The sequence below is a fragment of the Pleuronectes platessa genome, chromosome 18 (genome assembly GCF_947347685.1).
Source record: "Pleuronectes platessa chromosome 18, fPlePla1.1, whole genome shotgun sequence".
NCBI classification, from domain to species: domain Eukaryota; kingdom Metazoa; phylum Chordata; class Actinopteri; order Pleuronectiformes; family Pleuronectidae; genus Pleuronectes; species Pleuronectes platessa.
Window position 1 is genome coordinate 17,764,391 of NC_070643.1, and position 26,379 is coordinate 17,790,769.

The window sequence follows — 26,379 nt, forward strand, 5'->3', positions numbered from 1 at the left end:
GAGACGGGAGGAGGACGGGCAATCGCTCTCCTCCTCCCGTCTCCCAGTGTCCCTCCCCCTCTTCTCTCCTCGGCATTGAGATGCAGCCGCCGCTCTCAAAAACACATGTTTAAGGGCTAAAGGTTTGGAAGCAGCGATCCAGGATGGATGGGGGGATTTGTGTTCCCCTCGTGCTCGAAGGCTGTTGTGAATGCAGCCGACCACCGAGCTCTCTGTGAGCTCTGGCAGTCGGGAAGCGAAGCCTCTGGGACCGCGCTCGTCTTTAAGTGTCTTTGCCAGCATGAATTAATGGAGGATAAACTGAGAGGCTTTGTTCTTCATTTTAAGGAGACGGCTTGTCATTTTTGTTTTTTTGCATGGCAGTTTTTTCTTGTGTGTGTGTGAGACAAACAAACAGAAAGAAATCGCACAAGCACCCTCCTGCACGGTGACAGCTGATGTGGAGTAGTGGTGCACAGGCCGCGGGGGGGGTTTGGGTTGGGTTGGTTTACTGGTATCGACAGCGCGGCCTTGCCTGGCCCCGTGCCAGTGTAGAGCTAGTTCTCGCTGGTTGCTCCGGCCTTCTATAAATCAGGGCCAATTACCACGCTGGTGCACAGCCGCCTCTCCTCCAGTCGCAGCCCTGCCCCACAGAGGGCAGGGAGGAAGGGAGAGAGGCAGGGAAGCCACAACCCTGCTTGCGTTCCAATTACTGCTTTAGCTTCTCTGTGTTTACTCACTTGGAATGGTCTCGCATTTTTTATACAAGCAGGAAACCACTTTATCTGGGGATATAATCAACGTGGTAAAAAAAAAAGAAAAGGGAAACCCAACTTAGCAGGTGCTGCCTGCCCGGGATTTGAATGCGTTACATGATCGAAAAGTTAAATTCGACTTTTCCCAGAATTCATTCTTTCTCAGCTCTCATTTCTAAAGCCACCTCCCCCCCCCCTTTTAGATAAACTGAAGGATTAATTATAAGAAAATTGGCCTATTTCCAAAGTTAAATAAACAATTTCAAAATCCCTAGGGATTATCAGAAAACTGCATTCTCACAAGGCTGCCAACGTCACTCACAGAATGCAAAACAAGTTAATACAAGGTGCAGATGCTGTATGGAGAGTGTACATGAACAATACACACCAACAACAACACAACACACACAGAGCCAGATCAGGTAAGTAAGTATTATTTCCACTGACAGACAGGGTGTGTTGTCCTCAGAATGTGCAGCGCAGCGCCGTGCCCCCTCCGCCTATGCAACGTACGCCAGATTTATCATCCTCACTTAATACACTCATAAACATTCCCTGGCATGTCACCGAGGCGGTGAACCCCGCTGCACGACTGGCTCGGTAAATTGGGCCTGTGTAAACCATTCTGCTCGTCTAAAATACAGTGCGGCAAATTGAAATCCCCGGTAAGCCTCTGTAGCAGCGTGTCACAGCTCGGTAGGGAGGAGGGAAAATGGAGCTTTTTCTCATTTACCACCTGGAGATTTTTTGAAGTGTCATAACCAGCTCTTCTCCCGATCCCCCTCCTCTACTTCTCCCTTTAACTCTTCTTTATCCTCTTCTTCTTTGTTCCTCTTTTCTTTCTTCTCAATCTCAATTCTCCCTCCGCTCTGTCGCTCGAAAAAACGCGCTTTGTCAAGTGCTCTATTCAATCCTCATCATTCTGACACATGAGGCCTGGATTTGTTATATATTTGAGAAGCCGGATATTACAGGGCGACAGGCTGAGGGTAAACAGAGTCACGAAAACCGTCCGGAAAGATAAACAGGCTCAGTGGTTAACCTCCAGTGGGGCGACCAGAGGAAGCGGAGAGAAAACTAGATTTAAAACTATAAAGAAGGGGGAACATTTTGTGGTGTGTGTGTGTGTGTGTGTCTGTGTATGTGTGTGTGTGTGTGCTTGGTAATTTCTCTCTTGCATGTTCTAGCTCAAGTATGTATATACACACATTACCCTGGACAGGGCTCATTAAAATGGCAGATCTTCTACATTTTTCCTATATGTACAATTTTCAGGGAGTGGTCCCGGTATTTTGTCAATATTAAAATAAAACCAATTAACCATTAAAGCCACTAAGTCGTCAGGAATGTGAGAAAAAACCCACTCAGCCCTTCCCACCTTCCAACAGTCGGCACCCATTCCTTCCTTCAACCCCTGGGGAGAGGCGGGGGGGCTTTCCCCTTGAATAACCCTGCTCTCTGCCCTCTCCCCTCTCCCCTAACACTGTAAGTAATGAGCTGCTCCTGACCCTCCATGCCTCATTGTGTAAGATTTGAGCATCTGACCTTAAAAAATGAAAGCAAATCGATAGGGCGGGACACATGAATTCCAAAGCCCAGGATGCAAGCCAGGCCCGGAGCCGAGGGAGGCGGAGGAGCAGGATAAGCAGGAGGAGGAGGAGGGCTGTGTGAATATTACTGAAGGGCTAAAACAGAAAGAAGGAAAGCTTTTGAAATGAGAGAGAGGCTTTCAATTAACCTTCAGCGCCGGCAGTGAGTCTGTGTAGTGTCTCCTGTTTGTACTGCTGGATTTGTATGTGTCATGCAGTATGTTAAGTACTGTGTGTATAGTTTAAGCCAAAGTGGACCAGGGAGGAATAACACTAAGAGGTGAGGGGAGGAGGAGGAGAAGGTGAACGCCTCAAAGTCGATGCTTTGAACTACAGCTGTGCATGTTCCTGTGAGTGGGAGTAAATAACTCCCATGGAAGCTCTCAGGAGATTAAGATTCTTCTATTCTCCGGCCACAACATGGACTGGAGACGGCTCCTCCATTTCTTTCATTGTAGCCGATGAAACCAGGGCTACCAGAACAGTGTGAGACGTCTGCTGGTGGAGGAGGTGAAGTGGAATGTGTGGGTGAGCAGCATTTGAAGCAGATCCAAAACAGTTTTATTTGTATAGCGCCAAATCAAAGCATGTGTCATATGAAGGGACTTTATAAAGTAAGGTCAAATAAAACCTGACAATATTATAGAGAAACCCAACAAGTCCCACAATGAGCGAACACAGGAAGAAACCTCCAACAGAAGACTCACAGACGCTAGAGGTGATTTGGGGTTCAGCATATTACCCAATAACACAACTCGTTGAACAGACTGGAGGAGCTGGGGATTGAACCAGCGACCAACTGGTTAGTGGATGACCCGCTCCACCTCCTGATCCACGGAGTTTTTATATTCTATAATAACAGGTCTTTTATAGCCATATTTCAGTCAGTAGGTCGACAAGAACTTTAATATTTCAGCTTCAGGGATCTGAGAGACTTTTTGTCCTGAGGCCTTCTGACCTGACGTCCTCCACAGACTGGGACTGGTCCTGATTTACTTGATACTGGAGTTGCCTCAGAGGACCAGCACTATGGATGGTTCACTGTACTTGACTGTATGAGCCACTGTGTGAAAAAGGTGTTATGTGGCCTGTGTGTGTGTGTGTGCACTCTTGGATGATGTGTACAGTGTGCGGTGCGTCCAGCACAGCGAGCGGCTGCCCATCAGTTCCACTTAGCTCAGCGTGGTAATTAGCTGGCCATTGATGGACGTGGCTCCCTCTTCACGCTCCAGGGACCCCGGCTCTTTGTCTGAGGAGGGGAAGGCGACACGCTGGCATGGCACACACGCTTAAAATAGCGCATCAAATCAGCCATGCTCCGGCAGCCGCTGCTAACGTGTGTGGCGGATTGGTGGGGGGCGACTGGTGTGTGTGTGTGTGTGTCTGTGTGTGTCCGTGTGTGAGAGCAAACCTGCTGCTGTGTTTTCAAGGCAAAGTATGAGGTCTTCAGGTTCTCTCTGGGGAGGGTGAAGGGTTAACATGGTTAACTGAAGCTGGTGCTGGTATTTATTCATGTCCCCCTCTCACCCTGACCATTTATTCTTTCTCCGTTTCATCCATCACTCACTTACTTTATTGCTCTGTGCATCGTCTCTCCCTCTCTGTCTCTCTCTCTTTCCCTCATCGCTCACTCCTCTCTCCAAGTGTTTCTCTCTCTCTCTCTCTCTCTCTCTCTCTCCCTCTCTTTCCGCTCATGCCCACAGGGCCTCGCTGCTCTCCTCCTGTCACTTTGTGCAGTGTCCCTGCAATAGAGATATAAATGGGCTGTGAGCAGGGGGCCCTGACTCCTATACCATAAATCTACACTAACAGCACAACAGGCACATGAGCAGAGCAGAGGAGGGGAGAGAAGGAGAGAGAGGGGGAGGAAAAGAAAGTGTGGAGGGAGAATCATACAACTAATGTATTTTGAATATATTTATGATAGAGATTATACTGGGGGGGAAGACATATTGATATGTTTATGAAATAGGCTGGAGAGGATTACTGTGTCAAGATATCACACCCATGGAGGTGTAAATTGTTTTACAGTGAGATGAAATTGGTTTTGAGGGTATGAATAGTAAGCAGGAAGTTGCCATCACTTAAAACTGTTTATAAGCTGCCGGGTGCCTCATGAACCCTAATTTCACACATCTCCCCCGGGGGGAAATGTTTACTTAAGATTAAGAAGTCCCGAGGTTAGTTAAAAAATGAACACCCTGAAAATGAACCAGTGGCTTTTTACTGCATCACTGGGTGTTAATGAAGCCATGAATTCTCATTGTGTGGATTTGCTGCCAGCTCCTCATCCCTGATCTCGTGTCCTCTGTCCTCCAGCTGCCCGTTATTGTTTCTTCACACCTTTCACTCGCTGTGTCTTAAAAATTAAAACCTGTAATTTGGTTATTTGTGCTGAATCTTTCCCCTTCCTCTCTGTTCTCCTCCCAGCAGCCCTATGCTCCACCCCCTCATCCGATGGCTCCTCCCAGCCCCAGCACCAACAGCTGCAGCCACGGAGGGGCGGAGCAGCTGAGCAAGACCAACCTTTATATCCGAGGCCTGCCACCCGGGACCACCGACCAGGACCTCATCAAACTCTGCCAACCGTAAGTCCTGGGAACCATTACGGTTAAATGCGGCGGTTTGTGCTGTCACTCCTGTCAGTGCCACTTTGTAAATCTCATCTTAAGTAGGGGATTTAATAGTTGCATTCTCACTGGTTCTAATGGTCTACGTGGCCATTATATGCTCCACGTCACTGTAGGTATTAAACAGTGCGTGGAGCTCCCAGCACCGTGCAGCCAATATAAATGTCCGCACTGATTTATATTATCCTGGAAACTTGAATGTTTTTCCATACATTCCACAGTAACGTTAGTGTGAAGAAAAAAAAAAGATAATTTGTCAATTATTATGATCATGTCAGTGATTTCCTTCAGTGGAAAGTGGCTATTTGATGCAATCGTTATGAGAGAAAAATCTAATCCATAAACACTGGAAGTCCTAATTTGAGCTGTCATCTTTGAAATTGATGATGAAGATGTTTAACGAAGAGGGGAAACTTCTCTGTATCTGGTCTCGCTGTCGAAACAAGTGGAATGGAGGGGGGGGGGGAGAGATTCCCCCGCCAAGATCATATTTCAGTAAGTCGCTGGATAAATAGCTGACAGCCCGGAGACACGAGAGACATTTTGTGCAGATGATGTTGTACTTAGACGAAGATGGAAAACCAATTTGCGTTTGCGAAGCAGTTCGAAGAATTTACAGTGGCTGCAGCTCATGGGCGTCAAACCACGGAGAGAACAGCCAAGTCAAATGTGGAGCTAAGCAGATCCACCTGGACCCCGGTCGCTGTCGGCTCAGTCTGTCTGTCGTTAGAACATCGTTCTCGTGATTGACTAAACCAAACAACTGCTCTCCCTTCAGTTTTTGGAGTACAAGCACGTATTCTGGCGTCCACATCAATATGTTCATGCATCTGCGTTTCTGTGTGTATTTGTAATAAAACATCCCATAAGGTAAACAGTGCAGTAAAAAAAAAGACATGCACAGCCTCCATATTTGTCCTTGTGGTAGCTGTACAGTATATATACACACACAATGATATATTAAAGGTCTTAAATGACAAAGTGATCAAACCAACCCACTCGCCGCTCGCAGGAATGAAAAAGGGTCCATGTACTATACCTTCCACACCCCATTAAACCGCTGCCAACTGTGTGTGTTTTAGAGACACACACAACGGCACTCGTAAAAATCTGCCAAGTGCTCTTGATAGAGCAAACACGCACGCACGCACACACACACACTAACACACACACACACACGCACACCTGCCTGCACACAGCTTAATAAGGCAGAATAAAGCTTAGATTGGACCACCTCCCCCAGGAATCACAGACCAAGACCTCATCAAGCTGGAACACACAGTCACGGGGGCTTTCACTCTCTCTCTCTCTCTCTCTCTCTCTCTCTCTCTCTCTCTCTCTCTCTCCCTCTCTCTCCCACCCTCTTTCCCTCTTTCTCCTTGTCTCTCTCTCTCGTTGTCTCTGTCTCTCACACACAATCACATACAACTGCACACACACACACACACACACACACAAGCAGCTTTGTTCGGCTCCATTAGGCCCTTTCACTTCTAAAATGGCGAAAAGGGGGTCAAGATCATTAATGGAGACAAGGCCAGCAGATTGTGAAATACAGGCCATGAGCGAGTCTGTCTAGTTGCATAACCTTTCCTTGGCCATAGTTCCAGAAATGTCTCGGTCAAACGCGGCCAATTATTCAATGATCCTTTGGAGACAGGAACATGCTGTCCAGTGTGTTTGGTACTGCTCCCGGTTACCATGTCATAAGTCATGCATTTATTCTTGATACTGACCCATCGGAATTCCATTAGCCTGACAGGCGGGCCGATAAGATTTGGAAAAGCACTCAGCGTTTTTGGCATTGCATATCTCTTGCTCAGCTCCAGCATCCACTCTGTAACACTGAGTTGAACAGTTTCAATTTCATTTCTAATTCCATGTGATCTTGAATGTTTTGAGCAATTCTGTTTAGAAGGGCAAACCGAGTCGGGGCTTATGTAAAGCACCCGGGGCGTCTGCATGTTTTGTGAGTCTAGATTTGCATTCTAATATATAGCCTTGCTCCCGCCGACTCTTGTGTGTTACTGCTTGGATCTGTCGTGCCGTCCTCTAGTGGCTCAGCTTTTTCCTCGGCTTCCTCTGTCTCTCTCTCTCTTTTCGTACATTTCCCATCCGTCCCTCTGTGTGTATCGCCCGCACAATAGCCCCCAAGGTTGCTTGAGGTGTGCCAGTGAAAATCCAGTGCCACTGAAACTTTAATTAGCCAGACCGTGTTTCAGTGGCTGGCGGGTGGCAGCATTCAAGAAAAGGTCATGCAACTGTTCTGCAGTCTGCAGCCCCCTTGGTTCCCCTCAGTTTTTTTTATTATATATATATATATATATATATTTTGCAGATGCCCGCCCCCCCTCAGCCCATCAGCTCTCCCATGGAGACTCTCTGTTAAACATAAACGCTCACTAAATGCACTGTAGTTTTAGGAAAATGAGAACTGGGGGAGTTTCAGTCACATTAGCTGGCCTAGCAATTTTTCCTCATCACCATCTATCGGCTCTCTCAAGGATTACTGTTTAAGTTTCTGTGTGTGTGTGTGTGATGTTTGAAAGGCAGCTCTGGCCAACCTGGTTCACATAATATCTCGAAAGTGGACATGCTGCCGCCAAACTGATGCATTCTTGACATCAGGCCATGTTGTAGCTGCTGATTGGAGGCTGTTGCACATCGTCTGAGCGATGCCAAAAAATAAATACCTTCTACTGTTGCTGTACCCCCCCCCCCCCCCCCCCCCCCTTTGTGAACTCGTCATGGGTTCAGTAACAAATCACAGATCTTGAAGAAGTTGGAATTTCTGGATTATAAGAACTCAAAAGAGAAAGAGACATCCCTACCTTTTAAAGATAAAGTCGTAACAAATGCTAAATAATATAGCAGAATTACTTAAATGCATTAATCCTGTGTTAGCTCATGAGAGTGGGCCGTCCCATGTGTTATAAATAATGTCATCATTGTTTTATTTTGTGGTGCTTTTGTTCTCTTTGTTGATGCTGGCTTTACTCGTCATTGAAGAAATCTGTATTCGCAGATGTCTACAGATGTGACGTGATGTCATGTTCACATTTCAGCTGACTTCCACCCCCAGCCGCACACACCCTGGTAACCAAGCCTTGAATTTGTGGGGACACAAACACGCGGTACACAAAGAGCATTTGAGTTACCATGGGGCAAGATTTCTTTGAGACCATTCACCTCCTTCAAACAACCTCCCTGTGGTCGCTGGGAGCAAAAGTAAAGACTGGAGAACTCCGAAAGTTCTCACAGCAGTTAGGGCAACACGCCGAGAGCTGTTGAACGAGTAATTAAATGGATTCGGGTGGGTGCTTAATCTCTGTTTTGTTCAGCTGGCTGGATGTTGGGTTCCCTGCAGCCGTCAACCTGATATATGGGTGTAGCGAAGAGGCCAAAGGAGTGGAGTGGGGATTTGTTGGCTCAACACCCAGATAGCAAGAGGCCTTCCTACTTGCATGGATGGATGAAGGAACGGGTGGAGCGGTGGATGTGAGAAAAAAAAATCCTTGGCATAACCAGGCAGGTTGAGGCACTGTATCAACCCAAACCCCCTCCAACCCAAAGATCGATGGAGCCAAAACATCCAACCACGCTGACAAAACCAATACAGCCCCAAACACTTCAGGGCAAAGCAGAGTTCACAGCCCATTTTACAAGCCAGGTATTAGGCAGCACCCACATTTTTCTTGTTAGCAGTCTACCACCCAGGAGAGGCATAGCGAGAATGGAAGCAGGTTGTTGGACAAACTGTTTAAAGGGAGAAAGAGATTTTTTTTTTTTTTTTACGAGGGCCCACAACTGGAATAACATACAGTTCACATTTTCCCTGCCAGCAGCCCCGAACCCATAACTCAAGCCGCCAAGAAAGCAAAGGACCCTAGAGCTCCCTAAACCCCCGACTCTCCTTCCTCTTCCACCCTACCTCCTTCTCATCCACCTCCCCCTCCCCCTCCTCTTCCTCATCCTCCTGTTGGTTCTCCGCGCCCAATTTCAGCCGCGGCCGAGTCACAGCTGCACCCTCGCTCGCACTGGCTTTGGCCTCCGTGCCACAGCCTGATCAAACGAACAGAGCGAGCCAAATCAAGAGCTAATCACCATCAATTGTCCAAATAACCTTTCCCGTGTGTGCTGAGGGAACGGTGGAGAGGGGAGGCGGAGGAGGCGGGCGGGGGGGAAAGAAGGGATGGGAAGGAGGGAGAGAGCCATGAGGTATGCTAAGTAGAGAAATTGAGGGGAGGAGAAGGGAGGGGTGACCCTGGGACCACCTGTTTTTATGAAGCAGAGGCCCGGGCACTCAGCAGTGGCACATTATCCCTAATGACTCACCGAGGTCCACTCTTGACATTAGCTGTCTGGCTATCAAAGCCGGCCTATCCCCTCTGCTTCAGAGAGCTGACAGAGGGGAGACGCAGTGTGAGCAAAGGTGTGGGCCAAGTTTTAATAATACACTCTTTGGGTTGCTTTCTTTTTTCCTGCTTCATCCATCTCTCCAATTTCAGCAACAATCCTTGTGTGTCCTCACCAACATTAGCACATGTCCAGTTGTGCGTCACTCTGGGCACAAAGAGATAGTGGTGCTTAGGGTCTTAAAAAAGTAATGAGGCAGCCGCAGGAATGTCCAAACTCAACCGCTCTTACAACCTCATTCTGAGTAGAAACATCTGCTTATCGTGGAAGCGGAACCCACCTTACCCAGCGTGTCTATGTGTAAACACATCTGTCTCTCCAGGCCTCCTCTCCCTTCAGTTCGTCTCGTGCCTCTTGTCTGCTCTCTTACATCTTTGCACAATGTCAATCTCCCCCCTCCTGCAGAGGTGACATTGTGGTCTCACCCCTCAGGTCCAACGAACTAAAACGCAACTCCCCAAATCATTGATTTCAGAGCAGAGGGCGAGCGGAGAAGCTGATTCCGCCCAAGGCTTTGTTTGAATTATTTATCCCCCTAATTACTGTATACATGACACATAGACAGTTTGCCTATTTGGAGTCTGGAAGGAGCTTCTCCTCCACTTCTGCACCAAAGTCTGCGATGTTAACAGTAATAGCTCTAGCAATGATTTTCTTGACCTTAACCTTTTTAATATTTAATTAATACAAATTACACAGCCCCTTTAAAAACTGTTAAAATTACGTGATACTTCGCTGCATTTGATATTAGCTTGTAGCATATAAATAATCAGAGCAGATACTGCACAAATGATCACATTTCATCTGACCTCGGTTGAGGAAAGGTTTTAAGGTCCAACAGCAGAGGCAGCAGAGTCTCGGGTACCAAAAAGACTGAATGACCCAAGTCACAAAACCTCCGATCTCTGGACTCTCTGGACTCTCTGGCTTCAATGCGCTACCTTCTCTTCCCGACCATTTCCCTCCACCGACTTTCCCTTTCAGTTGGATCAGCGTCCAGACAGCGAAGAGCAGCAGCGGCTCAGATGACACTTGGTCATTTGTGCGTGTCAGACAGCAGAGGATGGCATGTGGGTATGACAGCTTGGACCCTTCCCAACAAACGGAGGCTGTTGTGCGAGTCGGACTCTGACGAGGACCAGCATGTGTGCTTGAGAAAGCAAGAGACTGCAAACAGCCACACTCACAGCCACGAGCTGAGGCTTCCCACTGTCGCCCGCTGGTAACCCGTGCCTCTTCTTGATCCCTAATCTTGGCTAACCAGTGTGTAGTTTGCCTCCCCAGGCTCACTCTGAAGCACTTTTGGTTCATGGTGTCTGAACATCTTTCCTGTAAATGTCACAGAACAGTCTTTCTCTACCTGTTGGTCCTCTAGCAAAAACATCCTCAGTCTGCTGGTTAGAGCCCAGATGGGTGTCAGGGCCAATCTAGATACAGACTTCCATATCTTCTCCAGGATACGGCAGCACCCACTTAGATCCCGAAGAGCCGACTGTGGGATAGAGAAACGTATTCGTCTTCTGAGCAAGAGATGGATGAGAGGGTCAGTACCACTCTCGAAACTGGGTGGACATTTATTCAACAGCTGTTTGGCTTAGAATTGGATAAAGACTGAAAACACTGGGAGGCAGCTTTTCTAGCTTTGTCCAGAGGTATAAAAAAAAAAGGACGAACCCACCAGTACCTCTAAACCTTGTTTACACGTTGTCTTGTTTAAAAATGGAAATAAACAATGTCAACATATCCATATCTATATAAACTTCCAAGTCTAAAGATGTTTTTCCTTGGTTCCCGCAGCTCAGTGAATTCACGTTTATTTAGGAGGAGGAACAGACCTCGAGCTCCAGTAGATATGTTGGCACAGCATCACATTCCTGCATTTGAAAACAGTTCAACAGCCTTTGAGAACGCACACAGTTTACTTCTGTTTCCAGCGCTGTTTACTGTCGGCTTCATACCAGAGATCAAGCATTGGCCTCTTTCATTTTGAACTGCGCTCACACCTTGGTTGATGACTAACTATTGGGAAGACAGCGCTTGAGTCCGCTGTTGTATATTCAGTAAGTGTTGTGGAATTTCTATTAGCATATTTCTTCTTATTATCTTTCCAGTAAAAGACACTGTTAGTTATTAAAGCATCGGTGTTGTTTCCAAGAAAAGACCCGACATTCAATTCATGTGTCAATAGGTAAAGAACAAAAACAGCAAAAGCTGCTTCAGACAGAAGAAGTAAAAAAAACACTGTAGGCAGGATTACGTCTCTGTTCCAAGATGTTTCCCACATTTACACATTAAAGGTTTGAAGGTAAAATTTGCCAGCGCACCACAAACCTGCCAACAGAACACACAGGGGAATACCAGCTGCTTCAAAAACACAATTCTGCCAAGAAAAGGATAACGTGCAGAAGCCAAATTCAATTTGATAAAGGCTTTGATTCATTGTTGCTTTTCTTCTCCAACACATTGATATTTAAACAGGGAATCTTTTGGAATTTCGACTTTATTATCATATAACTATAATATACTGGAATAGCTCTATTAATATTATGCACATGGAGGAATTTGAGTAAAATGCGTCATTGTCAGCATTTACACCAAACTACCAGTATAGAGGCTCAGAGGATATGAACAATGAACAAGCTATTGTATTAATATATTTTCTACGTCCCCTGTCTTTCTCCGTCTTTTCTTTGTCTTTTTAAGATTCCTCTTTTCCTTTTTGAACAGTTTTCATCAGGTTCCTTATTTTTAGCCACCAACCACTCTTATTTTACCTCTGCAAAGATTATTCCTGTTTATGAAGCTCGGGTTCCCTTTCTTCATTTTGTCCTTTCCACTTCCTTCTGTCACAAAGCTCTTTCCCCCAGGGAACCTCTCTCTTTAAAAGCGTCAACTTCTTTTTAAAATTTCTTCCATACAAACTGCACCGGCGGGCTGTGTCTGATCACAGGAGACTTTCAGATAAAACTAAATCACGATCATTGAAATTGTTGCACAGATCCCTCACAAGGACCTGAGCCGGAGATTATAATTATTTTGAAATTGAACAGTTCAGAGCAAAAACATTATAGAAATAATGCAATAGCCATGACCTATGTGACATCAGAGACAAAATTAATCATGCCTATTCTCATTTCACAAAGGTTTAGGAGACGATCATTGGCGAATAAATACGAGTGACTCATCCCAAAAACTGGGAAAAGCTTGTTAAAGTTGTTTCTTGTTTGGTGTAAAAGTTGTCACTAAACTAATTTGTAGAAATAACACATCCTTCTCTGTGCTGCCAACAGAAGCACCAATATAACTGTTCCACCTTTTTTCATATAACAGTGTAAAAGCTTACCAAAGCCTTCTGGGTAAACGGTGCAGCACAGAGCAGGTAGTGACGCTGGATGACGGGCGTCTTCTGCACCTGCATGAGGAGAAATCTCAGTAGAGCTCATTTTCTTTTTCAGCTGCGGTATCCACTCCCTGCTAATTATTTTTCTCGAGTAAAGACGTACAAGAGGTGGTGGTACACTGACGTGACTGTTCTCCATTGTGTGCCTTCTGCACCTGCCCCCCCCCCCCTCCCCCAGCACAGGTGGCCCATCGGTGCTGAGAAACCACAGTTCTTTGCTTTTACACAAGTCAGCTCAGGGAAGCCTCAGCCCTCCTGCATCTGTTTTACTTGTTGCTTCTGATTTCTATCAAAGCGCAAACAGCTTTCTCAATTTGCACGTGGGTGGTTTTGTGTCAAATCATCACACATTTGAGTCACACCATCACAGATATTAATGACATGTTCATGCTGATTTGGTCATTTGACAAACCTGTGAAAATTGTATTCATCATGTCTTGGATCCTGATTAAGGAGGATATGGGATAAACCTGTTTGAATCTTTTTGGGAGGGGGAACTCTATGCTTATCTTGACAGAATTATTAATATTATCCTCAATATATAAATGGCAGCATTATGAGTGATTATTAGAAATATATGATCAAAAATGCAGTTCGGTCAAATCAGCTAATAATGTCATCAAGACCTTCAGAAAGTTTGGTCTTTTGTTATTGAGTCGTTAATGAGATATCAACCTTTTTTTAAACCCATTTATTGCCCAACCTATTTAAAAGCTCTTTTCCAGCTCCAATGCTTATCTTGACAGAGTTATTAGTATTATCCTAAATTATAAGTGATTATAAAGGTGGAACAATAATTTTAAAGCTAAATATTAACTCAATTTATTGCAAAACTACACTTGCATTACTGTCTGAATGTTGAGGTGGAAATTAAACCTCTAGGAATAAGTGACCATTCCTTCATCTCTGCTCCTTCAGAGTCTTTGATGCAGCGATTGTGTCCTCGGTCACAGGTTCAACTGCCTCTCATCCCATCCCAGTGACAGAAGGTGGTCTTTGTCTTATTATTTCAAGTTTCACCTTCCGATTCAAGCCCTTGTTAGTGTTCTGAATCCACTCACACCCTCCCAGACCTTTAGAGGAGCCCAGCGTCTGAGAACAACACTTGGGTGGTCCGTCCATCCTCCGTCTGTGCCGTGCTCCCACTCTGCAGCGACGTGTGGTGGTTCTGATCAGCTCTTCCTCTCTCTCACGCTGAAGGGGCCGCTTCACTTCCCCAGCTCTGAGGACAGAAAGGGAAAACGTCTGGATCATTTCATCCAGTGAGTGAACGGGGCGGGGGGGGGGGGAGGAGAAGCGCAGTGCGGGGGTGTCATCCGGCCACCCTCTCAGAAACGTAGCCCAGCTCTCAGCTGAGCTTCGGTTTTCATTGCGTCTCACAGTCTGGACAGCTGTCAAATGAATGACATGTTTTACATCACCACAATTTGTACATTTTCATCATCTTCAAATAGCTCATGAAGCCTCCATTTTTTATAAGCAGTTTCATTTCTAGCGTCTTTTTTTCCGCGGGGTTGATCCGACGTTGCATCAGGATGATTGCCACGGGATTCCTATTAGGAGAAGGGGAGGAAGCCAGAGACGGAAGGAGAGGAGACAAGGATACAGTATGGGGAATGTAAAGGACGGTAGGGAGACATTAAGAGAGGAAGAGGGGGAGACAGAGGAGAAGATTTGTGGGGGGGAGGGGGGGATGAGGGGGCAGAGGGCCGAGGGCCAGTCAGAGATAAGAGGCAGCGAGAGTGATTGAAATAGGATTAGTGGAGACAGGCTCTGCATCCAGGGCCACAGCATCACAGTGTTAAACCTGCGCTTCACAGGCACTGCCTCTGTCACATCAAAGCCTCCCCAGGCCCGGCTGGCAGAGAGGCGAAGCAGGGTTGTCCACACACACACACACACACACACACAGAAACAGACACACACACAGGCTACAAACATGAAGATTCCGATCACATTCTCCATCCACCTCCAATATGTCTCCATTACGGCCCCGGGAAGCCGTCTCCTCTCCCCTCGTCCTTTCATCTCTCTGCAGGCGTCTGTTTGGACGGCGGAGGGGACGCGTTGATGAGCCGTCTTTAACATGTACCGAGGCGAGCGGTGATGAGTTGGCATCGGGAAGCTACTGTCTCCCGCTTCCCCGGAGTCCAAACAAAGTTTTTTTAATGAGAACTTTCCCCCAATTTGTGCCAAAAGCTCTGAGCTTCTTAACTGGTTCCCAGACTGAGAGTATAGAGTTTTTTTTTCCATTTTTTCCCCAGTTAAGCTCTGAAGCAGGGCAGGAGCCTGTGTGCAGATAGATAGACAGGTAGTACACAAGGCAGCTCAGTGGCTTGTATATACATTATTACTCAGTATTCTATCAATAAAAGATCATATTGAGTTATGATTCCATGTCCTCTGGGATTTTATCCTCAGTAAACTGGCAGGAATATTAAGCATAAATCTTATATTTTTTCCTTTTGAGTGTTTAGGTCAATTAAAAAGAAGATATTCACGTGTCCTTCTCAAATATTCAAATAACTATTGATTGTAAGTATTTCTTATTTTTATATCGATATTTGCATTTTTTTCCAACTATAACAATTTGATTAAGTCAATATCACTTCGGGCTAATTCCCATCCAGCATATTTATAATCAATACATGGTGTCTCGGCTGCATTTGAAATAAATCTCTTTATAAATCTTTAAAGTGATCCCATCTACCATACTAGATCTTACATTCTGCACTTGGTCCTCTACAGTGTGAGATGCTGCAGTCTCTGCCCCCCCGCTGCATGTTCCCTAATCAAACCAACCTCCCTGCTCCATGCTCGTCTCGTGTACTTCCACTGGAGTGTCTCAGTGTGATCAAACATTGCACATCCGCCCTGTTCTGTTGCATTAGATGATGGATCTCTTTAGCTAAAATGGCCTGTTTATCTGCAGAGGAGAGACGACCCACTGATTGGTGAGTGCTGCCTTTGTGTTCATATCCTTTTTTTTTTAGGGTAGGCGCATGTGTGTGAATATACATGCTGTGAGTTAGCGTGTGTGCTTGTGCGTGTGCATACACTCACTCAGTATGTGTTTGTGTGCATGAGCTGGTAGTTTTCCTCTCGGATCTCATCAGTTCATATCCACCACCCACCCCACCGCAGCATGCAGTAAATAGAGTCTCTGCCACTCGTTGAGAAATGGCACAATTATCCCCTGCTGGTGAAATATGGGCCAGGATGCACCACTGCTTCTTCCCTACAGAATGAATGTGTGTGTGTGTGTGTGTGTGTGTGTGTGTGCGTGTGCGTGTGCGAGTGCGTGCCAAATGCTCCTCTGCTCAGTCATTGCAAAGTGCGTTAAACACACAGGGAATTGTTCTCACTTATGTATTTATATACAAGCTTGTACACACCACCTACACAAATGAAATTGTACAAGGAGAAGTGCAGTTGCACACACACTTGTACAAATATATACATGAAATTATATCCACACATGCAAATTGACGCACGCACACACACACACACACACACGCACGCACGCACGCACGCACGCACGCACACACACACACACACACACACAGACACAGACACACACATCCCTAATGTACTCACAATGCTAAATGTTGCTGTTTTAGCTGAGACAAGCAGATAGTGGGTCAATAAAGGCGACAGATTTTGCTCCTACTCGTGTTCATTATTTTATTTCAGTTGAAAACGTTCACACGATCTAATGTCAGGAAAAATACATCACTTTCCTCAGACTGCCCTCGGCTGCAGCTCCTCTTTTCAGCCCCTGTCTGAAACACGTGGGTTTTACTCCTTTTGTGATTGGTCGAATGCTTCCACAGCTTGTTGGGAATGTTGGCGTCCAGTCCCGCTTCATGGAAATGGGAAGGGGTACTCTTATCAGGTGGAGAGGATGGTATCTTTCTCTGTTCAGTATAAAGCTGGTTCCAACATGTTTCCTACTTAGCCTAGCATTAATAATGGAAACTGGTTGAACAACTAACTCGGCTGTGTGTGTGTGTGTGTGTGTGGGGGGGGGGGTTACAGAGTACCAGCCCCTCTAAAGCTCAAGTCGTTGTGTCACATTTTTACGGCTATGTTTTCTGCTCATTTTATACATTTTAGGATAAAAATTGAATATGTTGCAGTGAACTTTGGAGACGCTCCACTGTTCATGTGTGCTATTAGACCTCATGAAAATGTTCGGTGACCCTCTCAAATGTCAGGGGGCTGCACGTTCATTGAGAAGTCAGCCGCACACGTAACGTTATTAACCTGGAGAGGGTTCTCTCTCCCGATGGCTTTTGACATTCGTGCTGCTTTTTGCAAATTGTGGCTGCAACTACATGGAAGAAAGTGAGGAATTAAAACATCTGCTTCAACCAGCGGGGGTGTTCCAGTGAGTGTTAAAGGTCCTGAAGAGTCAAAAAACACTGAATTCCATTTCTCTTTTCTTTACAGGTACGGAAAAATAGTGTCAACCAAGGCCATTCTGGATAAGAACACCAACCAGTGCAAAGGTAAATAATGACTCTGTCTGTCTTGTGCACCTCCCGTGTTTTTAGTGCTCCAGCTATCACCCTTGAAACCGTGTCTCATCACAGGAACAACACTACAAGTCCTTTTTACACGGCTATGGAGGCTTTGGGCTGTAAATCAGCGATTTAGCAAGTGAACGCTGCAGGAGGGCTTCAGATAAACATCCTGCTTGTGCCTCAGAGGTTCAGCAGCCCCCCCCCTGTCAGCCCCTCCCTCCTTCCTCTTCGATTTCCTCTTTTGTCGTATGGAAGACGATCTTCTGCAAAGTGCGTCTCTGTGAGCGGGTCCATTAGTGCGGGCTGCACAGTAAATGGTGCGCACATGCAGCAGTGACTTTAGTGGCTCGGTTGAAATTGTTTCTCTCTCGCACACACACACACACACACACACACAGTACACACATTTACATGCTTGAACATACACAACCAATTAGCGGGCTAATAAGCTAGTTTGGATTAGATCAACTTTAATTACCGTCATTGTCACACCCAGCTTCCCGGTGTCTCGGCTCTGTTTTTCACTTCAGCCACCTGCGTCGCATGTCTCTGAATATTTATTTTTCTTCCCTTTAAGAAAATGATCGAGAGCAACTTTGTCTCCGGCGAAGAGTGAGTGAACGAGGGCGAGCGAGGGGAGAGAACGGAGTGATGGAGAGATGAGGGAAAGAAAAAGATTAGTGTGCTACTTGCCCCGAGGTGTCTGGCAGCACTGTTTAAGAGCTATTGAAGTTCCATCAATACTTTTAATTGCTTTTTGTGGTTTCCCGGGCTCTGAAGTGTGGCCTTTCAAGGTGAAGCCGCCTTCTTAACCCCACTCCATGCCTGGGTTTTATCCTGCCAGGTATTCTCTGGGTCAAAATGCCGCGGAAAAGAACCTCTGCCTTTTAGAGAGGATAGAAAAAAAAGCTGATTATCTCGACAGGTCCCTTTTTTTTTGTTTTTTTGTGAGTCCTGCGGGCTATTAAAGACAAGAGTGGATGCATGTTAGTGGGAAAGATGTCTCCACAGGTCACAGGGAACAGCAGAGGGTGGATTAAAGAGGAGAAAGTCAGCGTCGAGGGAGGTGGAGGAGGAAAAGGAGTGAATCAGACCTCCTCCAGCTCCTGTGACGAAATAAAAGAAATGGACTCAATCGCAGTTCGTCCCCCTCGGGCTCCAGCTGACCTGAGTTATGCACAGAGCGAGAAACATCAGCGCAGCTTCTCCGCGTGTTGTGAGGGAGACAGTGTTTCCCATAAGTCACCCTCCTGGAATGCAGCGCCGCTGAAATGCCAAGAAGCAAATGTAAGCAGATGTATTTCATGAGTGGAAGGGATGGTCCTGCTCTGTGCCCACTGGAGGAGTGGGAGGTGGGCACAGGGGGGGGAAACAGCGTGAGGAGAACATCACAGTTCTCTCGTATTTAAACACACAAAAAAACACAATCGGACCTCGCACCGTCTCCAGAAAGGTGAGAAGGTATCAAAGCATGAGCGAGACAAGCAGGTGTTTTGAAGCCTGATGGGCACATCCCCCCTGATCCAGTCGCGAATTGTTTCCAGTCATCTGACCCCTCGACCCTGACACTTGTTTAAATGTCAGAGCAGCGGCTTATCACTGCTGTTCCGCCATCACACACAGCGAGCATCCCTCTCGTCCGTGTCCTCGCTCCCCCTCCTCCCCTCGGTGTTATTTGTGTTTAGCTCTGCACGCCGAGCGCTCTGCCAAAACAACGTGAGAGAAATGGGGGGGGGGGGGGGGTCAGGACCGGTCTTCTCTGAGAGGGGGGGAGCTGGAGCAAGAGATCCACCAAACAAAGAGGCGGACGTATCTTGTTTTACATTCAAAAGCTGGTGGTTTTGTTTTGAATTCATATTGTCCAACAACGTATCCCGATAATAAAACACTATAATCTGAACTCTGTTGGTTCAGTTTATCCTTTTTTTTTTTAAAACAATGGTCATATACATTATAGATTTACTGTAAATTTTATGTCATTTAAAAAAAACACAGAAAAATTGAAACTGACTCAACATTTGTCATTCTAACAGTAATATATAGATAATATATAAATATGCCACTGAAGGTCAGATGTGCAAATGATTCCTGTGCCTTTTCACCCACAAATATTTTTTACTTTTTGTCAGACATAAGTTCACTATGTAAAAAACTCTTTCAAATCCAATCTCCTGGATGGATTCCCTGTGTCGGACCCACCATGACCTACTCACTGTCACTATTTCTCCAACCTCAGCTGACCCTTAAATCGACCTTCACCGATTCCAATTCATAAAACCGTTACCAAAAAGTTTGTGTACTTGCCTCTTAACGCTTGGCAGGTCGAACAAAAATTGGAAAAAGTGATATTGGCAAAAAAAAAATCCTTTTCCTTCTCGGCTCTTCCTTTAGAACGCGTACACAATATGTGTGGTTGTTTGATGCAGCTTCAGCCCAACTGGCTCTGCTGGATATGTTTCTTGGCAGCAGCTTTATGAAAAGCTGTCAGATTCCATGTACTATACAGATACTATAGCATTATTGTGCAGGTTTAGTTAGTTTGTTATGAACTAGTTTCTATATCTACTGCAGGGATGTACCTTTCCATACATAGAGATATAGACTCTAGATACTATTCATCACTACATACATATAAACGCATATTTATAAGCGATGTTTTTTGTATTTGTTGTTCCAATATAATGCCCATAAAAAAGATTGAGAAGCTGAGAGCACGATGGGAAGATGGATAGATGATAATATGTGCTCGCGGAACAGGGAGCGTGGGAGTGAAGGCTGTGTGTTGTGGTAAAAGCAGAAAAACAGTTATGACGCTCTCTGTACTTACAGGTCAGGTGTCAGGGAAAAATGTGCATTTTCAGACGCAGGTGCGGCGCCCACACACAGACGTGAACACACTGTTTCCCCACTAGCCAAGTCCATCTATACATTTAGCCTCCGTGGATGAGCAAGTGCTGTATAGCCCCGGTCTGAGAAAACAACAACAAAATGCACGCTAAGATCATGTGACGCACCTCTCCCACGCACTCCAACACAAAAGGCCACCCTCGCACACACACAAAGAGTAATCAGGGCCCGGCACACACTCCCCATCCATCTGCCGGAGGTGTGTTAGCAGCAGCAGTGGCCGTGCAGCAGATCTATCAATCCTTTCCCTAACATCACAGCGTGTGTGCCTGGCCTGCTCTGGCTGCTCTCCTCCACCACGCAGGCCTTTCAATGAGCCGCTCTATCTTCCCAGTGCTGACTCACTCCCCTGCTCCAACCTCCCTCTATGTCACACACACACACACAGGCTTTCCAGGCACACACACACTTTTGCAACACAACAGACGCATAAACTGTGCAGGCTGATAAACACACACACATGTTTTGGATGTAGCCCAGTTCAGAGAGCGATGGGAGCGGGAGGTTGTGAAAGGGCTTCAGGGCTGTCAAGCGCTGTTGCTGAGTGGAGGCATTCAGCTCTTCATCTCCCTCTCACACTTTCATGCTCCTCCACACTCTCACTCTGCCTCTCCTCCCCTCTTTGTCTCCGTTTGTCTCTCTCTCTCTCGCTCACATCCCCCCGTCTATCTTTATTTCTGTCTCTGCACTTTTGCATTTAGCCCCGTAGCAACACGGCGGAGATTTTTGGGTTTGCATCATAGAGTGAGGGAGGACAGGGGATAGATTGTGAGAGCCCCAAACTGCTCATTTGCCCTCCGTGCCCACGAGGAGCTCTTTAAAAGGCGGCGGCAGGCTTTTGAAATAAAGCCGGAGTGACCGAGTGGAGACATTTTATTTTCCCTGCCACAGCCCGGAGGCAGAGGAAATGACCTCAGCCCTTTAAAAGACCTCCGCTTCCTCCTCCGCCGCTGGGAGATAAGGCCGTGCCGAGATCCACCGGTCTGACTGGCGCTGTGCCGCGATGGCCCACCGCACTGAATTGTGGGAGATAGATGAGATGAGAAGATAGTGTGTGTTGTGTGGCTCTGTGTTTTCGGCAGTTTGTTGTTGCTCATTTCTTCCTTCCTTGGGTTCTGCGCTAACTCAACATTCATTTTGCATGAGGATGCTAAAAACTCATGAGGGCTTTACATAAACTGGCATCTTGAAAGAATTACTGCTCGCTGCGTTATGTGGGCGACTTAATGTAGCGTGCAAACTTCTTTTTGCCTCGAAAATTCAAATCGCGCATTCCAAACATTTGATTATTAACTTCAAAGCAGCACGTACATAAGTTAATAACACATTTGCACGCAGCTCTTCCAGCGTGGACACGGTGAACTCCTCGGCCGATCGATTCCCGCTCGCTGGGCTACACACACGCAGCAATTTAAAAGCCTGTCAGACGCTTGACCATTACAATCTGAAGCATCCCGTGCCCTGCACCCGCGGGATGGGCCTAATGGGGAAATATAGGCAATTTAACATTCTATAAAAACAGATTTATTGCTAGATCAGTGCCTGAGTGGAGTGTTGCATGACTCGGAGCATGAGCGCTGTTGATGAATGAGGTGACGCGCTCCGACAAACTCCTGTTTCCCATTGTCACGTGCATGGAGCCCTGCGTGTTACGGAGAGTGTTTTCTTTTCTTCTTTTTTTTTTGCAATCCCTTATTGGTTTCTCATTAGAGGGCCGAGATATAAACATTTGTCTATGTTGCGCACGGTGCCGGCGCAATTAAGGATTCTGTTCGCCCCCCCCCCCAGCCCCTCTGCCCTTTGAAAGTGAATTATGTGCAGATGAGAATCTCGACTGAAGTGCGGCCAACAGTGGACCTTTTCCAAATGCCTCTGTTCCCTCAAAGCCATTCCTGAAAGAGGCGAGATCGGCCGAAGGAGGGAGGGATGGAGGGAGGGAGGGGGGGATGGAGAGAAGGAGGGAAGGAGGGAGAGAGGGAGGGAGAGAAAGCGAGCATGTGCCGTTTTCCTGCTTGCATTGCGTATTAACGATTCTAATTAGCAATAGCTGAGGGATAATCACATTGATTTGTAGAGATTCAGCATGCAGAGCTTCACTGGATAACACCGGCAGCCTTTGTTAGCACCCCCCCCAAATCACACACACACACATACACACACACACACACACGTACACACAAAAATCCCTTTTTCTCTCCTTCACCCCCCCACCCCCCCCCCCACCCTTCTCCTGTGGCCGCCTCAATATCCATTTCAGTAAGTTCCAACTTGGCCGCTCACCAAGTGCGCGTCTGATTGGCCGAGTTTGTCGTAAATAGAAGCAGCCGGGCCGTGAGCGCCGCATTCCTGGAGCTCTGACCTTTTGTCCCGCCCCCACTTCCTGTGCTGCGTTTGCATGCAGTGTCATTGTCTGTGTATCTGTGTATCTGTGTGTGTCTGACCGCTTTTATGTTGTTGTGTTTTTTTTTCCTTGATAGCTGCAGTGACAGATTGACAGGATGTGAGGAAACGATAATAGGGGGGGATGACATGTATTAAAAAAAGTCCTGTGTCTCTATATTTAGTGTGGAGGAGGTCGTGATGAGGGTCAACGATCACAATAGATCAAGATTTCAGTTGCTTGTTGTGTTCTGGATGTTTTTTTCTGGATCCAAACAAAGAAAAAACAAATCTGTGATAAATTTCAACAAAGCACAAACAGCCTCTTGGAAACCTCTGTTCCAGATTTGTTTTTCCGTCACCATCATGGCTTTTCCTCTCTAGTAATTGGCTCAGTCAATTTCAACAACACAACCCTGGTGTCCCTTCCTTGTCTTGTTTGTTGACAAATGCCTCGGAGGGCGCTAGTGGAAGGTGAGGGGGCGTATATCCTCTCATCTCTTATCCCGGACCCAACCCGTGCATGGCGGGGGTGGGGGGGGGGGGGGGAACCACGATGAGAGATACAGCCTTCCACTGACCTGACACAGCCCCGGCCCCCTCGAACATCCCCTGACTAATGATCATACCCTTGATTAGTTAAGGAAGGCATAAATCATAACTGCGACGTAGAGGAAGTCTAGCTGCAGGCGACCCGGCCGTTCCTCCTGGATGACTAACAGATGTAAGACAAAAAAAGAAATGGCCCGTGTAGTTGTTTAAAAGGAATCGGACACTTTTCTCTTTGTTCGAATTGGAATGTTCGTCTTTACCCAGAGATTTTCTCCCCCCGTTTCCAAAGGCCTCTGTTTTCCATCGATCCGGCTTTATTCAAATATTTAGCCGGCCCTCTCCTCTCGCCGGTGGTGCTTTCGGGAGCCGAGCACCTGACGTGATGAGATTGCTTATTACCAAGTCTCGCTCAATTGGGGATAACGTGGCGGCGTGCAGGATGGCACTGAATGCTAAAGTTAATAATCTCCAGATATAGCTGAAACGAAAGGGGGGGGGGGGGGGGGGGGGGGGGGTTTAAGATATTCCATAGGTGGAGTGTTAGAGAAATGTGGCAGAAGCACTGCACCTGCACGCTTTGTGTAAAACTCTGCTTGTAGTGCTTCATAATGAGCAGCTATTCAAGGACATTCCAACCGGAGAGTGTGTGTGTGTGTGTGTGTGTGTGTGTGTGTGTTTGTGTGTGTGTGTGTGTATGATCTGCACACACTCATATTGCTATGAATATATGACAAGATTGTGTGAGTGCTGCCATGTGTGTCTTTGCTGCCGTTTACCATTTTATGTGCGCTTGTGCATCCATGAGTGCTGAGCTGGCTTAGCAAACGTGTTTAAATATACGTGTGTGTGTGTGTGTGTGTGTGTGCGTGTGTGTTATTTGCAATATCTGTGTAGCCGCTCAGTTCTTTTTTTTTGCCATGGGTCTCATTTTAACAACCTCTTGACGAGTAATTAACACCCTTCAGGTCTCAAACCTTTCTCGAGGGCTCTTCACATGTCGCACCAAACACGCCGAGGCTTCGCTCTCGAGCAGGCGAGCCGATGAAGCTGTTCAGGAACCGAGTGGTGAAGCTATTTACAGAACCGAGTCACAGAGCGTAGATAACGACGGACGACGCGTCTCCACTTCCTGCCACTGTCCTGACATGAAGCCAGGATATCCAGGATATGAAGGCTGCCATCTCGCTCAATCAGCCACAGGAGCAATCAGGGCGTGGAGCTGCCGTATCAAGATCCCATCAATACACACGCTCGGCCAATCATGAGTTAGTATCAGCTGTCAATCATAATATTTCACCCTGTTTATATCTAATCAAAAGTCAACTCACTCAGAACTACTTAAAATAATAATAAAAACATCTTTGAGAACTCCACGTACAATCCACTAACATGGAGGAGGCAGGATATTTGACCTATGAGGCAGCCAAGATCACTTTAATACTCTTTTACTTCACTGCTGGTGAACTGTCATCTTTATATACAGTCTGTGATCCTAATGGCTGCACTTTAGACAAAATATATTGTGTGAAATGAGTATACATATTTCTAAATGTGTTAATACTTTATTTTTTAATGCCTCCTAATGTGTGTGAGGATAATCTTGTATCTCCAGAGGAAGCAGAGGTAACACTGGAAGATATTTCCCCCTGGAACCGAACTCCATTTGTCTTGCGCCCGGTTTTCTCTCGGCACAGTGTGGATTGTAACAACATTCAAAATAGGGTCTTGACTGTCGTCCTTGATTTAGTGCTGATAATGTAGCCGGAGCCATATGGCGCTGTGCTATAGCTAATGAGTGTGAATAGATATGAATTAATTAAGGAACAAAGGAGCAAAGTTTAAAAAAAGATGAAGAGATGAAAAGAATGATGACGAAAGAAGTGAAAGAGAGTAAATGACCCCTCGTGTGAAAATACTTAAATGTTGAGCCGTCAATATGTTAATTTCACGGATTACTGTAGTGCACATTCAGGCTTAGGGGGCAGAGCGGTCACCCTGTAACCAGAAGGTCGGCAGGTTCGATCCCAGTCTTCTGTGCGGTTCTCATAGATGAAGTGCTGCTCCGTAGATGCCCTGTACGAATAGTGTGTATTAATAGATGAAAGGCAATACACTGTACTGCAAAGCTCTGTATAAATACAGACCATTTACCATCCCGGCTGCAGTATTAACAAAGCAGCCTCCTTATTACAATTTCCACACTGTCATTATAAAGAAATCACGGAACAGGGGACAATGTGTTGGCTGCAATCCGAGCTGCCTGAATGTTAAACAGTTCCCTCCTGTCCATTTTCCCCATATGCATCACTTGTGCTGCACTGAATTCATGCACAGATATTGGATGAGGGATTCGTCTTCTTTTTTTTTTCTAACCTCCCGCTCGGTTTGTCTTCGGCACAATGAGCTGCCAGTGGCCCCGTTGGCCCGGAGCCCTGGCACCGTGCCCCCTGCGGATCCCGACTGCGGCGCTCTGACAAGGACACGCCCACACCTGCGAGGGAAAAATGACAGGAAGTACAATAGAGCGGCGCCTGGGCTGCTCCAGCACCAAGACGAATGCCTGAGCCATAAATCCATGTTGCAAGGGTTGATAAGTTAATTGCCTGTACCACTATCTCCTCACCAGTGTCTAATATAAAAGAGCCCTCGGTGAGAGTTATTGTACAACAAATGGGGATTGTCTCCAGGCAGCATGGGGACACTGGACGAGAAAATGAGGTGGCATTATTTCTGGGTATGTTCAATGAGTGGCAGTGTTTGCACGTTGCACGTTTTTGCTTAATCTCTTTATTATGTTTTATCGTAAACGTGTGCAGAATCATGAAATGGATTTAGAGCTGTGTTGTGTTTGCACATGGAAACGCAGGAAGGGTTCGTTTTTCACCTCTGCCTGTTTCCTGGATTGTTTGTTTGTTTCTAAGCTTTGGCGTTTTTCGACCTTTTCACCTTTTTCCCAGAGAACAGTTCATTTATCTTAATAAAAATCTAATCTAGGACATTTAGGGGACTGATATGTTTGAGTGTGTGAAATATGTTTCAGCTGGATGGGGACTTTTGGGCCTTAAAGGTAGACTACTATGTAGATGAGGCTGGAGTATGACTGAGGACTTGTCACTTTTCCATGGTGTTAATGCTCTGACGGGCAGTCATGTGGTCAGATGACAGTCGCCCTAAAGCTAATGCATCTACTCAACAACATTAAGACAAATACATGTATCAAGTGCAGATGTTTCTCTGTGGGATCCT

General features: G+C 46.3%; 1 protein-coding gene across 3 annotated transcripts in view; it reads left to right on the plus strand.

Annotated features, from left to right (window-relative positions):
* The window catches only part of rbms3 (RNA binding motif, single stranded interacting protein), a 246,819-nt gene that overhangs the window by 102,897 nt on the left and 117,543 nt on the right, over positions 1-26,379 (plus strand). For all 3 annotated transcript variants that reach the window (XM_053446879.1, XM_053446877.1, XM_053446878.1), the window contains 2 exons: positions 4,754-4,911; positions 17,222-17,280. In XM_053446879.1, coding sequence (XP_053302854.1) covers positions 4,754-4,911; positions 17,222-17,280 — 217 coding nt within the window. The remainder of the gene's footprint in view (positions 1-4,753; positions 4,912-17,221; positions 17,281-26,379) is intronic.